The following is a 17,298-nucleotide window of genomic DNA, read 5'->3' as shown; positions in this document are numbered from 1 at the left end:
CTAGGACCCCAGGCAATAAGGGTCATGGGCTCCTAATTATCTATCAAAAGTGATTAGGGGGAGAGTGGGTTCTGTACTAATATGGGCACTCGGGCACTGCCCTATGTTCTCAATGGTCAGTTTAAAACAAGATTGGATAAGCTCCTATAGGAAAAGTCCATAGTCTACTATTGAGACAGACAGACATTGCTTGTGCAACTCCCCCTAGGTTTCAGTGCCACTCTGATTCAGTGGAGGTAGTAGGCCAGTTTCCCCTGAATCAAAACGCACTTCCACCCAACTCACTACAGTCATTTAAAAAAATAACCTGCGTTGATAGCAGAATGAGCAGTTCCACCTCTTAGGGGCAATAAGCAAGCAGGGATCCTGAGGATTCAGTAAAATTCAATAAAATATTTTTATTGCACAAATAGTTTTTCCAAAACAAGTTAAAATACCATAGCCCAGGCTCTTTCTTTAAAAATAACACAGCTGAATTAAAGTGCTAAAGAGGTTAGAAATATCTTTCTGAAATACAGCTAGCAGTAAAGTGCTTTGATGTTGTCCAACCACCCCAGTTTAATAGCAGGAATGGGGACTTCAGTGCTTCCCTTGCATCATCCTTATCACGCTTTACGATCTGAAGATAAGATTAGCATTGAGGTTCCATCTTTTAAACAGTTGGCATTCGGCATGCTTTTTTAACTGTGCAGGGTGTAATGTTATGGAACGCATTACCATTGGATATAAAGAATGCTGCCAGTTTGCTTCAGTATAGGAAATTGGTTAAAACTTTGCTTTTCAAGAAATGTTTTGGTAAATGGTTGAGTTGGAATTATTTAAGTGATTCTTTTTTTTTTTTATTGTGCTGTGTATGTTTGTATTGGTAAATGACTGTTATGAAGAATATTATTGTTTGTTATAGTTTATTTTTTTTTTTTTTTTCACATTCATACGCAATCATATTTCACAGGAAACTGTGTACACATTTTCCCCGTACAGGATGTACTGGTCATAAAATATACAGTAGTTTTCACATCGACTTCGGTTCTCCTTCGCCCTAGGCCACTTGGCTTCTGGTCTTGTACTTAAATAGAGGAAAGTCTTTGAAATTTCTATGCTGGTAACTTTCAACAGTTTCAGCTCTCGTTCTCCTTCCAGCCGCGAGCATTCTTTCCAAATTTATAGACTAGTCTCCGTCCATCCACACGCTCTAGGATTTCTCTTTTACAGTAGTATCTCATGGCTCGGCTCAGCTTTTCGTAGGTCATACTGCTGTTGTTTTTTTTCTTTCCCCAGAGCTGAGCCACTGCCTCGGACTTCAGAAACCTGAAGATTCCTTCGGACCTGTCTTCCCATTTTATTAATCCTGGGTTCCTCTCGGGGTTCAAAAGAATATCTTGGATAAACTCCCATAGGTGAGTCCCTCGAGGATTGTGTTTCTTGTTGCCCGACTTCTGAGGGTGATCTTGCTGTTTCTTCACATCAGAATCCGCAGGTAAGTGCTCAGCACTGGCCGTGGAGATCTGTGACCTGCAGAAGGTTTTGCTGTCAAACATATCGTCATAAGTACCGTCATATAAAAAATTTTCTTCTTTCCACGATGTCATTGAAGATGGATTTAAACACTGCCGGCAAACTCCAGCATAATGCGGCCTTCCAAGCAGTTGCAGGGTAACATGCAGTCGGTTCCACTGGCTTCAGTGGACTCAGCCTGGGTTGCCATGTTTTGTTATAGTTTATGAAATTATTTTTTATGTCTTTTCATAGTTTGTGAATGTACCAGTCAATCCTCCAACATTGGCCAATGTTATATACCCAGTGTCAACGGTCAATGTCTCATCTATCTCAGGATTTTTTCGTTTTTTTTGTGGCTTCAGACATGCCAATTGTTCGCCCAATTTTTTGGCGATACAAAATCTTAGTGGCTATGGCTGTGGCTTCTTCATTCGCCCACTTGCTCAAGTATATCCGAAAAAAAGACACCGCGGCCATCTTTGCTAGATCAGAAAAACTAGATATCGGGATGGTCTGTTAAAATTGAAAAAGGGTGAGCATATATGTTCTATATTTACTATATGGTTTCCTTAAAGTTAGGATTGTGATTGTATCAAACTATGGGGACAGGAGTTATATTGTCTTCTTTCATTTGTTCAGGGGACTTAATCTTGAAAAAGCCTCATGACGAAACATGTCGATGTGACAGGTCCCTGACCCGATCTTATCAAGGAAACAACTCTTTTAAGATAAGTTATTTCTTTGTGAAAGTATGATGCACTTTATAAAAAACATAAAAAATATTTTAAAAAACGCCAAAAGTTTTGAGCAAGTGGGCGAATGAAGAAGCCACAGCCATAGCCACTAAGATTTTGTATCGCCAAAAAATTGGGAGAACAATTGGCATGTCTGAAGCCCCAAAAAACTGAAAAAAATCCTATGAGATAGATGAGACATTGACCGTTGACACTGGGTTTTCATAGTTTGTAACATTGTTTTAATTACGTATGTTGGATTGTAACTCGCTCAAAATTGTTGGATGGTTGTGTGTAATACATTTTTTTTTTTTTTTTTTTAGTTCAATGTTTTTTATTAATGTTTGTGAAAAGTTACAGTCCAAGTACAGGTCCAAATACACGTTTCAAATACATGTTCAAAATCAGGACATCAAGTCTAAAGCACTTAATATAGTACAACTTCAATTGCAATTAACTATAGTCGTGTCAAAACTTTTTAAGAAGTTCATAATACTTGAACCGCCAATAAGAGAACAAGAAGGAAAGAGAGAAAAGGAGGGAAGAAAAAGGAAAGAAAAGAATGGAGGAAGGAAGACAAGAAGAGGAAGAAGGAGACAGGAGTGTCTATGAAACAGAACGAACATAAAAATCTAAGAATTTCCAAGGAGAATTACATCGTACCATGTTCATGGAAAAGCGAGCAATGTTTTTCTTCTCATATGCGTATGATTCATATTTATGGTACATACTCAAAGAATTCCACCAAAAAGTATAGTCCAATAAGGAAGAGGATTTCCAGTTTTTTAAGATATGCATAATGGCAGTCACAAACATAGTATCTATGAGTTTGGGAGGACAGTTTGACAAAGTAAAACATGGGTGTTGAGAACGAAGAATAATAATGTCTAAGGAAATTTCATCCGAGCAGTTGGTGATACGTTTTATAGTGACCCAAATGCGAGCCCAGAAGGATCGAACTGGAGTACAGTGGAAAAGCATGTGATCCAAGGTTCCGGTCTCTTTCATACAGTTCCAGCATACAGAGTCTTGTTTGAGGTTAGCCTTCCACATCCTAAAAGGAGTCCATACTGCATTCCACATGACGAAGAACATTGACTGTGAAACTCTGGAGGACAGGAGAGGACGGTTTGTCGAAGACCAAAAGAGATCCCAGTCAACGTCCGTAAGAGGGGTCGTTAGCATGGATTCCCAGTGTTTCATAGAATTGGAAGAAAAAATAAAGGAATTGTCTCTTAGTATGCTGTAAAATAAGGAGATTGCTTTACCGTTTAGTATAGCCAGTGAAGACCAGTGGCGTATAGTGTGGATGGATGATTCAAAGTCAAATCGTAGAGACAAAGAAGACAACGCTCCAGTGAGAATAAGCCATTGAGAAGCTGTAGAGTGGGGTAGCGAGTAAGTGGAGCAGAGTATGTTAAAGGGAACAATGGAGGATTGATTAATTATTTGATGAGGGAACCACAACCCAGACCTCTGCCAACGTTTCCATGAGATTGATTTTCCATTATGTTGGAGTTTGGGATTATTCCAGATACACAGGAATGGACTGTCTTTAATTGAAATTTCTGCTATTGCATCTAATAGATGGAGGGCATGCTGCGTTGCACTCAACAGAGAGTATCCTCTCAAATTTCGAGGAACAGGTATAGTTGCCAAACAGGAAACATGTAATGGTGTACAGAGAAATCGCTCCATTTCAAACCAGGTTGGAGGATCTTGGGGACAAGGGTCAGTGATCCAATATGCTCCGTATTTGGCCAATGATGCTACATAATAAAAATAAAAATCAGGTAGGTTTAAACCGCCATGTATTCTGGAGGCTTTTAATTTAGTGAGTGCAATACGGGGCTTTTTCTTATTCCAAACAAATTCAGAAATTTTTTTTATCTAGCCATTGAAAAAATGTCTTCCTACATAAAGATGGGAGCATCGAAAGGGTGTAATTTATCTGTGGGGCGAGAGTCATTTTGATGGAAGCAATCCTGCCCCACCAGGACAAATAGAGTGGGGACCATCGGGATGTCGTGTTCAAAACTAAATTTTTAATTTTAGTCAGGTTGAGATCTTGAGCATAAATTGGATCTTTATGTATTAAGACACCCAGGTACTACACAGCCCCACGTGACCAAGGGAAGGGGAATTGAGCGAGATCTGATGGAGAGATATGATCATTAAGAGGGAAGATCTCTGATTTTTCCCAATTAACTGAGTATCCAGAGAGCAGGGAGTATTGAGAGACAATGTCAACAAGAGCAGGAAGGGAATTAGTAGGGTCTCGGATGAAGAGGAGAACATCATCGGCATAGGCCGCTAACTTGACATGACGAGAGGAAGTGGAGATGCCTTTAATTAAGGGACATTGACGAATGGCCGAAAGGAGTGGTTCTAGAGCTAAATTGAATAATAGGGGAGAAAGTGGGCATCCTTGACAAGTACCTCTATGAAGTGGAAACTTATTAGAAAGAGAATTGTTGATTAAAATGCGAGCTGTGGGTTGTCGGTACAAGGTTTCAACCCATGACGTGAAGGAGGTACCAAAATTGTACCACTTCATGATTCGAAAGAGAAAAGGCCATTCGACACGGTCGAAGGCCTTTTCAGCATCAATAGCAAGGCCAATTACAGGATCCGGGAGGGTTTTAGCGTGGGCATTAATGTGGTGAAAAAGACGTAAATTATCACCGATAAATCTCTGTTTAATAAATCCTACTTGATCCTTATGGATTAGAGAAGGGATTGCTTTATTAAGTCTCAGGGAAAGGAGTTTTGCCATAATTTTATAATCTAAGTTAAGAAGAGAGATGGGGCGAAAATTTTTAACCAAAGTGGGATCCCTGTCAGGTTTGGGAATAACCACAATAGTGGCCTCGGTAAAATTAAATTGTTTTTCTGGGGTAGAATGAAGAAATTCGTAGTAAGTATGCAGATAAGGGGCCAGGAGAGTCCGAAATTGTTTAAAGAATTCATTAGTGAAGCCATCTGGGCCTGGTGCTTTGCCGTTAGGCAGAGATAAAATTGCTGCTTCTATTTCAGGTATAGTAATAGGAGAGTCTAATTCCAATTTTACAGATTCTGATAAAGATGGGTGGTCCAAAGGAGCTAGGAAAGAATCTATCTCAGAGTCAGAGACTAAGTGTTCGGATTTATACAAAGTGGTATAGAATTGTTCAAATTGAGAGGAAATCAGAGATTTAGTCTTAACCATCAGCCCCGATGAGTCTTGAACAGCTGTAATATGCAAGCGTTTAGATTTAGTTTTAAGATATCTGGCCAGTGGACGACCCATCAAATTATCACCTAAGTAGTGGCCCGAGGTTGAAATAAAAATGTCTCTCCTAGCGTTATGGGACATCAAGGTGTTATATTCATATTTAAGGTTTTGGATACGCTGATGCATGGCCGGATCATATAAGTGATCAGACATATGTTGTAATTCTAACATTTTAATAGAGGATTCCAATTCCTTCTCTTTCTGCATGGATTTTTTCTTTTTCCAGGATGAAATTTTGATTAATTCACCTCTAAGGGTAGCTTTGTACGCCTCCCAAACAATGGCAGGACAAACCTCAGGATCTTTAGAGTTAAGTTCAAAGAATTCGGTGGTAATTGATTTTATTTTTTCAGCTATTTCCGTATCTAAAAGTAAAGTGTTATTCAGTCTCCAAGAAGGAGAATCTTTGCGGGGTGCCGAGAGAAGTAGATGTAGAGAAATGGGTGCATGATCTGTGAGAGAGATCGGGTGAATAATGGTGTTTGTGAGGTCATGAGTTAGAGAAGAGGATAGAAGAAAGAAGTCTATTCTTGTGTATGTATTATGCGGCGGTGAAAAATGAGAATACTCCCTACCCTTCGGATTGAGCAATCGCCAGGGGTCCACTAGCGAATAGGTGTCTTTAAGGGCCTGTAGGGCTGCGAAGGACCTGGATTTTGAAGGTTTACAGGACGAAGATCTATCGGTATAAACATCCTGAACTTGATTAAAGTCGCCCCCTAGTATTAAGGAGCAGGATGCATGTCCCATCAACTCCATCTGAAGATCTTGAAAAAATTCCGGATGATCTAAAACTGGAGCATAAATATTAAGAAATACAAAATCCACCGAGTGCAACGCAGCATGAATCAAACACCATCTGCCCTCTGTATCAGTTTTAGAGGAGTGAATAGTAGGAGAAAGTTTATCATTAAGAAATATTGACACTCCATTTTTTTTACGCTGAGTGGCAGGTGAGTATATATGAGTGGAGTATCCTTTAATTTGGAATTTCATAGCGGCAGCAGGTGTGAGGTGGGTCTCCTGTAGAAATATAACATCAGGGTGTTTACTGGAAACGTAATTGGTTATCTTTTTTCTTTTAATAGGGTGGTTCAAACCATTCACATTAAAAGAAAAAACATGTAGGTCAGTCATAGGTCACAAAATGTAATATCATAATACAGAAGAGACTATCCATGCTCAGAAGAAGCACAAATTCAGCATAATAATAATGAAAAAAATAAAGGACACTCCTGTCAGAAAATAGAAAAGGGAAAAACAGAGAAAGAAAAGAGAAAAAAGAGAGACAGCTAGAAATATCAGCATGTAATGCAGTCAAAATGGACTCCATTGCCATGCGTACAATATAACAATTCAAGGGTGCACCTATGGGCACAGGGAACTAGCACAGATGAGACAACTAGCAAACCTCCCACCCAAATATTATCAGAAACATGAAAAAGATGTGCCTGTCAAAGAAACAGGTAAATACACTTGTAACTGTGAAGGGGAAAAAACAAATTAACCAGCAGCAGCCTTCCTCTTCAGCGCATTTTCAAAGAATCAAGGAAAGCAACTAAATCATCCGGCTCAGTATATGAAGTGGTGTGATTGTTGTAGGTGACTTTCATTCTGGCCGGGTACATCAGTCCGTATTTGGCACCTATGTCTTTAAGCTCCTGGCGGTGAGATAAAAAAGCCTTTCTTTTTAATGCTGTAGTTTTAGCCAGATCAGGTACAATGAAGAACTTCTTGCCCTGGTAAAGCAGTTGGGGTTTGGCTTTTGCAGCTGTGAGAATCTGTAGAGTGTGTTGAAATCTAAGCAGTTTTGCCACTATGGGACGAGGAGCAGTAGCATGTGCAGAGAGGTGGGAGGGCACGCGGTGAGCACGTTCAATTTCCAGTGCTGGAGAGAAGGTTAGACCTAGCATTTTAGGCAGGAAATCAGACAGGAAGATAATCATATCAGAGCCCTCTGTCGATTCCGGTAGTCCAATAATCCTCAGATTGGATCTCCTGCTGCGATTAGAAAGGTCCTCAATATCTCTTTGCAGGTTGGTAATCAGTTTTGCATGCGTATTTACCATGGCTTGTGTAGACTGCAAATTCGCCGTTTTTTCTTCCAGGGCATCAAGACGGTGGCGCGCATCTATAAACTGGGAATTTAGCGCTTCTATCTCCCCTCTAATCAGTTTAGATTCTTCAACCTGCTCCTGCACAATCGATCGGATTGATCGTGTTTCTCGGAGGAGCAGGTCAAGTGTAGCCTCCTCTCCCTTGGGCGCCATTTTCTCCGGCGTGCTCGGCGTGCTCGGATCGGGCTTAGGCCTTTTCCCCCCGAGGGGCGCGGGTGCGGCAGACTCCGATTTTGTTGGTTTCGGAGGCGACATTCTGTTCCCGGGTAAAGACAGTGCTGGTTTTCGCTGCGGCTTTAATTTTTTTTTCCCCAAAAAGGCACTTTTTTAATATAATCGGGCGCGGTGTGGAGGAGCCGTTAACTCATGCGTGCTTTCCCCGTGGAAGTCAGGCTCCGCCCCCCGTGTAATACATTTTTAAATAAATAAATTTATTCTCGGTAACTAATGATCATATGTGGGATCACTTAGTGATTAATTACATTGCAAAGTCCCTAAGGCATTGGCCAAAATATAAAGTGTCTATATAAATAAAAGCTTTAGTGTACTCACTGACGAAATAACAGTTTAAAAAACCTGTTTCTTCACTGGCTCGCTGCTGTCTTGCATAAGGTAACAGAACGTCTGCGATGCCAGGAACTTCGGACCAGGGGCAAGAGCTCAGCACAGAAACAGCACCTACTATTCTTGCTGAACACCAGGGCCAGCTCAAGAGGTCGTGGTAGCCTGGACCAACTTTTGGTTTTGCATTCCCCCCTACCATGCCCCTGCCTTACCTGCCCAACCACCACACTTTTCATCCATTTCTTTAGTCTCCCATTTCATCCTCTGTACCCTTTTAGCTGTCATCTACCTTCTACTGGATCTCATCAAGTTTCCAGGTTTATTTATAATTTGATAGACTGGCCATCAACAAGTATCTGGTTGGTTTACAGAGTTAAAATTAACATTTTAAAATAATTGGAAAAAAAAGTAAACATATAAATAAAAATAAAAAGGGGAGGGAAGTAGACTAGACAAAAATGACTGGGTAATAAGTGAGTTGATACAAAAGGTACCGAGGGGGGGGGGAGTTCAGAAATACATCAAAATTAAAATGAAGGAGAGAGGGGGAAGGAAAGGAATAAATGGGGAGGGGAGGGGAGGTCGCTTCTTAAAAGCGGTTCTTGGTAAGCGTTGAAGGATAACTAAGGGGATGTCTAGCCTGTGTTTTGATAAGCATCTTGAAATAGAAAGGTCTTAAGTTTAGACTTGAATTTATCAATGGAGTTTTCGAAACAGAGATGTGATGGCATAGCATTCCAGAGGGTAGGAGCAGCGGCAGAGAAGTTGGTTGATTGATGGAACAGTTAAGAGGTTCTGGTCAGCAGATCTCAAGGCTCGAGAGGAAGTATAGGGAATGAGATGTTTGTCTACAAAAGACGGAGAATGAGTCAACTTGATTTTGAATGTGAGCGGAAGAATTTTGTATGTAATGCTCCATCCCTGTCTCTCCTTCCCTTGCCTTTACGGCCATTCTTTTATCTCTTACCCTATACTCCATGCTCAATAGCTTCTCTTTCACAATCTTTTTAACCCAATTTCCACTCTCACTCAGCCTCTTCAGAGAATTATCCCATTCCTCACCAAACTCCCTCCCCAGTACCCCCATCCCTTTTCAAAGCCTCTTATCCTCTATCCACTCTTCTAGGTCATTTGTACTGTGTCTCAACTTTTTCCCACGTTATCCCCTATCTTGTCCCTATTCTCACATTCTTCATTTTACACCCTCACTCATTCTCCCAGCCCATAAATATATCCCCACTCTGCCTAAAACTGCCAAGTAGAGAATGACACGGGAACACATTTTTAACCCAGGACAAGCAGGCAGCCTATTCTCAACATATGGGTGACGTCATCCATGGAGCCTGGATGCGGACAGCCTCGCAAGCAGACTTGCTTGTAGAAACATAGAAGTTTTGAGTCAGCCGCACCACACATGCACAGTTGCCTTCCTGCCCAGCACAGGGCGAGTCTCCTCAGTTCTAAGTTTTCCACGGAGCCGAGAAGTCTATACTTTGACATTGCGTTAAACTTCGTTCGCTTCGTGCCTTCTCTCACCGAGGTTTGTGTTCTTTGTAGTTGTGAATCGCTGTGTTACTTCCTTTATTTTTCTTAAAAAAAAGAAGACATTTTTATTTTTTCTTCATGTCTGACTGGTGGGCCAGGCCATGTGGCCGCAGCCTGCGGGCTTCAACTTCGCAGCGGCTATCTTCCCTCCTATGTCCCGGCTATTCACGGGCTTCAAGAAGTGTAGCCAGCGCCAGCGTGCAATTTCTTTCACGGACCCACACCGCTGGTGCCTCAAGTGCCTTGGGCCTGACCATAATCCGAAGTCGTGCGAGCACTGTGCTATTCTTAAACCTCAAGCCCTTAAACGTCGTCGAGTTTTAGTGGAGAAACTCTTCAGGATAGACTCTTCAGTGACACCCTTGACCTCGAGTGCTACCTCGGTCCCACCTTCCAGCTAGGGTCCTCCTGCTTCCACGACTCTGACCTTGAGCCTCATCAGACCGTTCTCATTTGGATCGTCTATAGCTTCGAGTACACCTGCTTTATCATCTCCTGAGCTCTGCTCAGGTCAGATATCTAAGCAGAAGGTTCCTGCGGTGGTTCTCAAGCTTTCCAAGACCTCCAAGTCCAAGCACATCTCCACTGCCACCTTGGAGCCTTTAGCCTCAGCAAGTGGTCCGGTTTCAGACGCGGAACCATTTTTGCAGGCTTCTCTCCAGACCATGTTAGAGCAGCAATTTGTTCAGTTACTGACCAAATATGGCTCGACGCTGCCTCCTGGGCATTCAGCAGTCTCACGCGAGGTCGAGTCCCTGCCTATGCCTCGGTCTGAATCTTCACACTCTATGCAAGGAGCAGAGTCTTTGCGAGTGTCTGGTCTGGCATCTACACACTCTATGCAAGGAGTAGATTCTTTGAGGGTGTCTCAACAGGAATTCTCTCATTCCATACAAGGAGCAGAGTCTTTGGAAGTGCTTCGAGATTCCTCGATTAAACCTACTGAGCTTCGTCTCCAACTTCTAGCCCTATTCAATCACCTGCAGTGTTACCTGTTTCCATACATAGGGTGAAGTCTCCTTGAATGGTGAAAACTTAGTGAGATCCACTGCAGAAAGGGACTTGGGAGTTCTCATCCGAGAAAATATGAAAGCTGCCAATCAGGTGGAGAAAGCTTCAGCAAAGGCTAGACAAATGCTGGGTTGCATCAGAAGGAGCTTTATCAGTCGAAAGCCTGAAGTCATACTACCGTTATACAGATGTATGGTGAGACCTCACCTGGAGTACTGTGTCCAGTTTTGGAGGCCACATTATCAAAAAGATGTGAAGAGAATGGAGTCGATCCAGAGAATGGCCACTAGGATGATCTCAGGACTTAAAGACATCACATTTGAAGAAAGTCTGACCAGACTTCGGAACTGGGGTTGATGGCGGTTGAATGTTTTTTTTTTCACTCTTTGGCTTGTAATTATTATGATCATTTAACATCAGATCCTAATGATTTTTGGAATATATTTTATTTTTATTTCTCTTTATACTTATTTTTTTATCTCTATTTTTATTTATTTTACTTATTATTTTAATTCTATCATTAACTTATTTATTCATACTTGTTGGAATATTCACTTCTATCTCTATCTCTACCTCTGTCTTTATATTGTTATCTTTACTTTTCATAAATTGTTTCTTCAGGTACTTTAGCTAGATCGTGAGCCTTTGGGACAATAAGGGAACTTCCAAGTACCTATCTTTATTCATTTTATTTATTATATCTTTTAATGTATCATTTTTGTAAACCACTTAGAACCTCACGGTATTAGCGGTATATAAGAATTAAATTAAAAATTTTTTAAAAATATATTCTCTCGAGGAGCGCAGAGAAAGAGGGGACCTGATAGAAACATTCAAATATATCACGGGTCGCATTGAAGTGGAGGAAGAATCATTTTTTCTTACGGGTCCTACGGCAACAAGAGGGCATCCGCTAAAACTTAAGGGGGGAAGATTTCATGGTGACACCAGGAAATACTTCTTCACCGAACGGGTGATTGATCGATGGAATAAACTTCCACACCAGGTGGTCGAGGCTGGTAGCATACTCGACTTCAAAAGTTGATGGGACAAGCAGGTGGGGGTGCTACAGAGTTATGCATAAAAGATGGGTACACCAGGGAGGGAGGATTCTTGAGTGGGCAGACTTGTTGGGCCACCGGCCCTGTTCTGCCGTCATATTCTATGTTTCTATGATCCTCGAGGCCTGCTTCCAGCCACCATTCTTCTCCCGGATCAAGGCCTTCCTCGAGACATCCATCCAGGCACAGGTCTTCTTCCAAAGAGCAGCCTTCCTCATCCAGGCCTCATTCCAGACTTTTCAGCTCATTCAGGCTGCCAACTCCTCACTCGAGGTCTCCGCTTCCAGACTCTGAGGAATCAGCTGCCTCCATTGCCTCCTCCAAGTCTCCATATTCTTTGGATTGTCACTTCTCAAGAGAGGTTTCGCCTTCGTTCTCTACTCAAGCCGCCTCAAGGTCATCGAGTCCCTTTCAGGCAGGGCCTTGGCAGATCAGCTGTCTTTCTCTGTCTTCCTTCACCAGATGGCTGATGACCTGGAAATTCAATTAGATGCTGTTTCTAAATACTCTAAGAAGTATCTCAAGGTCATGCATCTACCTCAACCTCCTGCAGAGTCACTTAAGCTTCCTCTTAACAAGCTTTTGTCTCAGACTTTCAAACACTGCCTGGAGACTCCTTATGCCATTTCTGCTGTTCCAGGCAAGCTGGACTCAAGGTATTGAACTCTACATTGTAAAGGGTTTGAGAATTCGCAGTTATCTCACTAATCCCTTCTTGTGGAGTCTTCTTTGAAAAAAACCCATCCTTCCAGAGTCTATGCTACTGTTCCTCCTGGAAGGGAGGGGAAGACTATGGACAAGTTTGGACGTCGTCTTTATCAAAATGCTATGATGTCCTCCAAAGTCCTTAATTATTGTAAAATATATTTTATTGAGCTTAACAAGAGATGATACAAAAGTATAAGGCAACACAGAGAGTAATCTCACTTTTCAACAGCACAAAACCAAATAGGAAGGGACCTCCCTCACTCCCAAACCCCCAGAGACCCCATGTGGTCCCCAACAGTGAACAGCAATAGCAACCAGCCAAAATAGAGAATAAACCACCGTCCAGGGACAAAGCACACGTAGAAAACACAAGGGACCATCCCAGCAACCCTCCCCCAACCCACCCCAATCCCCAGTCCTCCTTCAAGCCCAGCCCAAGTAAACCATTCAAAGAAAAGAAAAGGCAATGATATGCAAAGCAGACAACAGGTGGAAAGAGTAATACAAGTCAACAGTTCAGGAGGTGGCTACGGGCCACCGGAGTTATAGTGTTCCAAAAAGGCTCCCAGATGCGTTGAAAAACCGGGCAGGCAGGGAAGAAAAGTCTTGCACTTCACTGCATTCCCACATCAAAAGAGTGATCAGGTGGCAACGCCAGAGGGAAAAGTCAGGTCCCTCCGCTTTCATCCACTTAAGCAAAATACATTTGAGGGCTATCACCACTGTTCATCGAAGAAATGCCGCAGTCCCCGGTCTTCGAAGGGCAAAATGAATAGGGACACCAAAAAGAAACAAAGGGGAACGCTGAAGAACAACATTCCAAATACGCTCTACAAAAAGAAAAATTGTTTCCCAAAAGGACTGAATAATAGGACAAGTCCAGAACATATGCCCCAAGCCAGCATCAGGGCCAGCACAGTGAGGACAGTCAGAGGAGGCTCGAAACCCCAAAAGGCGAGCTCTTTTAGGGGAAATATACAAGCGTAAAACCAGTTTATAATGCTCCCAAAAGGTAGCATATTTACGAAAGGCAGGCAATTTGCGTACAGCACAAAGGACAACATCATCAGGTAATGGTACAGAAAGATCACGAGCCCAAGCATCCCTAAATCTAATATGGTCAAGCAGGGGGGATTCATCCTTCAAATGTCTATGGTGAAATTTGAGAGGAACTGGGAGCTGAGATCCAAGGGTAAAAGCCGTGGATAAAAGCTCCTGACAAGAGGCTGTCAGATGGCTGGGAGGCAAAGAAGCAATATAATGTTGAATTTGCATGTAAGCAAAGCCATCAGCTCGAGGGAGACCAAATTCTTGACATAACACATCAAAAGGCTTAATTTTCCCCCCATCATCCACCAATTGGAACAGATAGTGGATCCTCCCTGCTTCCCAACGAACAAAACTAGCCCCATCCACCCCAGGCAGAAAATTCCCATTAAAGCGTAAAGGCAGGAAAGGAGATATAGTAGAACTAAGAGAGTGGAATTTACAGACCCATTGCCAAGCCTTCCGCAAGGAGAAATGCAATAGCATAACAGGAAGGGGCGCAGGTTGAGCTAATGGCACAGAGTGAAGATAGGCACTAAAATGAGTCTTTGTGAAACAAGAAAACTCCAGAGAAGTATTAGTAAAATGGGCAGTATCCCAAAAGAAATCATTAATGTGACACATGCCACAACCAAACGTCAAATGGCGAAGATTCAACAAGCCTAAACCACCCTTGTACAATGGGGACGCCTCCAGTCGATAAGACAAACGAGCTCGCTTACCTGCCCAAAGAAACCTTTGAACTAAATGTTCCAATCTCTTCTCGTCTGTAGAAGTCAAGTAAAGTGGGAGGACCTGGAAAACATACAACCAACACGGTACAATAAGCATATTGTAGAGGCTCACTCTACCCAAAAGTGATAATGGGAGGCCCTTCCATAACTGCAATCGAGTAACAAGAGTGCGGAACAACGGCTCTACGTTCAGAGAATAAAGACTGGAGAGGTCGCGTAGTATGAGGACTCCCAAATATTTTAGTTCAGACTCCGCCCACCGGAGGGGAAAGGGACCCCTCCTTGTTGTACGAACTTCAAGACGAGAGGGAAGGGCGACTGATTTATCCAGATTGAGCGATAGGCCAGAATAAAACCCATACTCAGAGAGGAGATCCAATGCAGCAGGTAAAGAAACCGCAGGGTGAGTAAGAATAAGAAACAAATCATCTGCAAAAGCCAAAGTTTTCAGGTCTACCCCCGCTACACGGAGACCCCGGACATCCTCAAAAAGACACAGAATACAAAGTAAAGGTTCCACAGAAAGAAGAAAAAGTAAAGGAGAAAGGGGGCAGCCCTGTCTGTTACCCCGGAGAATGGGAAAAGAGTCAGTACGAGTACCATTGACTAACAAAGACGCCCAAGGATTAGAATATAAGGAACAAATCGCTTGAAGGAAGAACCCCTGAAGCCCCACACACTCCAAAGAATGAAACAAAAAGGACCAGTGCACACTATCGAATGCTTTAGAAGCATCCAAACTAACAAATAAGGCAGGGATCTGGTGTTGACAATGGGCAAGTGCAAAAAGGACCTTCCGCACATTGCAAACTGATTGGCGGCCACGAACAACACCCACTTGATCTTCGTGGATTACAGAAGGGAAATGAGAAGCCAAACGGTCGGCCAACATACGAGTAAAAAGCTTAAGATCAACGTTGATCAGAGAAATCGGGCGATACGATCCAGGATCATCCGTTCCCTTGCCTGGTTTCAATAATAAAGTGATAAATGCCTCATTAGCAGAATTGAAGTAAGTCAACAACGGGCCACACAGGTGGGGGGGAAAGAAGTTTATAGAACTCACCAGGAAAGCCATCTGGTCCCGGGGCTTTCCCAGAGCGTAAGGCTTTTACGGCAGACTGCAATTCACTTGCTTGGAACGGATGATTAAGGGCCACCACCGCATCCTCAGAAAGGCTCGGCATCCCCGATGAGCGAATATAATTCTCCAGGAGCTCAGGGGAGACACCCTCTGGGGCAGCATACAAACGCTCAAAAAAATCAAATAGTACCGCAGACACCTCCGCGGTACGAGACACCCTATCCCCCCCAGAGTCCGAAGCGACAAAATCGGCTGCTGACACATCCGAGCATCAACCAGGCACGCCAACAAACGCCCCGGCTTACTGCCAAAACGTTGAAAACAATGTTTATAATAAGCTGCCCACCGCTGGTAACGAGAATGAAGAATAGAGTTGAGAGCCCCCTAGGTAGACAGATAGTGTTCCCTAGTCGTCTCCGATGGAGTTGCAGAAAAAGCCTTCTTAGCGGCCCGGAAGGCTCGCTCCAAGGTAAGAATACCAGAGTGAATTTGTTTATTGCGAGCACTAAGAAAAGAAATCAGGTGACCCCGAATCACCGACTTGGCTGCCTCCCAAAACAAGACAGGATCGTCCTGATGTGGAGCATTGTGAGTCACATAATCATCCCACTGAGCCTGTAGAAAATGCCGAAATTCAACATCGTGCTTCAGATAAAAGGGGAAGCACCAAGATGGGGAGCAAAGGTACGTAGAATCCAAAAGAATGTCTAGCCATATCGGGGTGTGGTCAGAAATACTAAGTGGGCCAATCTCCGCCAACACAACCGAAGGGAATAATCCCAGAGACACAAAAATATAGTCAATCCTAGACCAGGTATTATGCGCATGAGAGAGATGGGTAAAGTCCCGGACCTCGCGGTGCAAGAGGCATCAGGGATCTACCACGGACAGAGTGTCACAAAAACCCGCAAGAAGGCGTCCTTTAGCTCTCAAAGGCGTGGCAGTGGGACCAGACTTGTCGCACTCCGGGTCACTGGCCAAATTAAAGTCACCAAGCAAAAGAAGAGGATCACCAGAAAAACGCGAATGCAAGCGAACCAGCTGTTGTAAAAAAGAAGATTCAGACGAATTCGGACCATAGACCACTAGCAGCAAATAGCTCCGGTCCCCCAAGGTAAGATGCAGAAGAAGGTAACGGCCCTCCAAAGACTTTTCCAATACCTGGACACCAAAAGGCAAAGACTTATGGATCAGCACCGCAATACCCCCAAGGCGTCCCGACAAAGACGCAAAATAGACATCCCCCACCCAAAACCTACGCAACTTAAGATGTTCAACATCCGTCAGACGGGTTTCCTGCAAACAAGCTATATCGGAGTGATAACGTTGTAAAGCAGTCAAAATTTTGGAATGCTTAATCGGCGAAGTGATGCCCCCCACATTCCAAGAAGTGAGCCTAAAGGGGGTACTCATCTATCAGGTAAGGAAAGAGCAGAGAACAAAGATAAGTACAGAGAAGAACCCCAGGAGCCCAGCCTCCCCTAGGGTCACAAGTAGCAAACCCTACACACTATTGTAACTGACAAGGACATAGTAGAAAACCCCGCAAACCACTGCCCCGAAGAACTGAAGGAGGACTGACCCACCCACCCCCCAATCCAACCCCAACCCAACTGCCCCCTATCAAAACCACCCCCCCCCCCCCATTCCAACCAGACCCCCGAAATCCGTTCCACCCCACCGTAGCAGACTGGAGTGACGGAGTCACGTAGAGATGTGATAGGACCCCCAGCCCCCCCAACCCCAAGCAGAAACCCAATCAGAAACCAGACCAGACACCACAATCAAGCCCCACACACTCGCAGCAGTCGGATGAAAGAAGCCCCCGAAGCCATAACTCCCCTGGAGGGACCAACACCCTGGAAGCATGGCAAAAGCAAGCCCCCAGGAGCCCCCCATGCACATGCACAGACACCCATCAG

General features: G+C 43.5%; 1 protein-coding gene across 1 annotated transcript; it reads right to left on the bottom strand.

Annotated features, from left to right (window-relative positions):
- Positions 1 to 929: 929 nt before the first annotated feature.
- LOC117357244 (ETS homologous factor-like) lies at positions 930 to 15,479 on the bottom strand. Its single transcript, XM_033937615.1, has 3 exons — positions 15,359 to 15,479; positions 14,281 to 14,353; positions 930 to 1,635 (listed from the first exon to the last, which is right to left on the bottom strand). The coding sequence occupies exons 1-3, from the start codon at positions 15,477 to 15,479 to the stop codon at positions 1,119 to 1,121; spliced, it is 711 nt and encodes a 236-aa protein (XP_033793506.1). The 3' UTR covers positions 930 to 1,118.
- Between the last annotated feature and the right edge of the window lie 1,819 nt (positions 15,480 to 17,298).

This window comes from Geotrypetes seraphini, chromosome 3 (assembly GCF_902459505.1).
Source record: "Geotrypetes seraphini chromosome 3, aGeoSer1.1, whole genome shotgun sequence".
Classification (NCBI taxonomy): Eukaryota; Metazoa; Chordata; class Amphibia; order Gymnophiona; family Dermophiidae; genus Geotrypetes; species Geotrypetes seraphini.
This window is presented reverse-complemented; position numbering and strand designations above follow the sequence as displayed.

Bases quoted from the DNA above. Each gene is read 5' to 3' on its own strand.
- LOC117357244 (XM_033937615.1), bottom strand. From the start codon at position 15,479: ATGCCGAGCCTTTCTGAGGATGCGGTGGTGGCCCTTAATCATCCGTTC. The intron at 14,354-15,358 runs GTGAGTTCTATA...TATGTTTTCCAG, and splicing joins GGGACCAGATGGCTTTCCTG to GTCCTCCCACTTTACTTGAC. The intron at 1,636-14,280 runs GTAAGCGAGCTC...ACTGCTTGGAAG, and splicing joins TCAAAGGTTTCTTTGGGCAG to GCCGCATTATGCTGGAGTTT.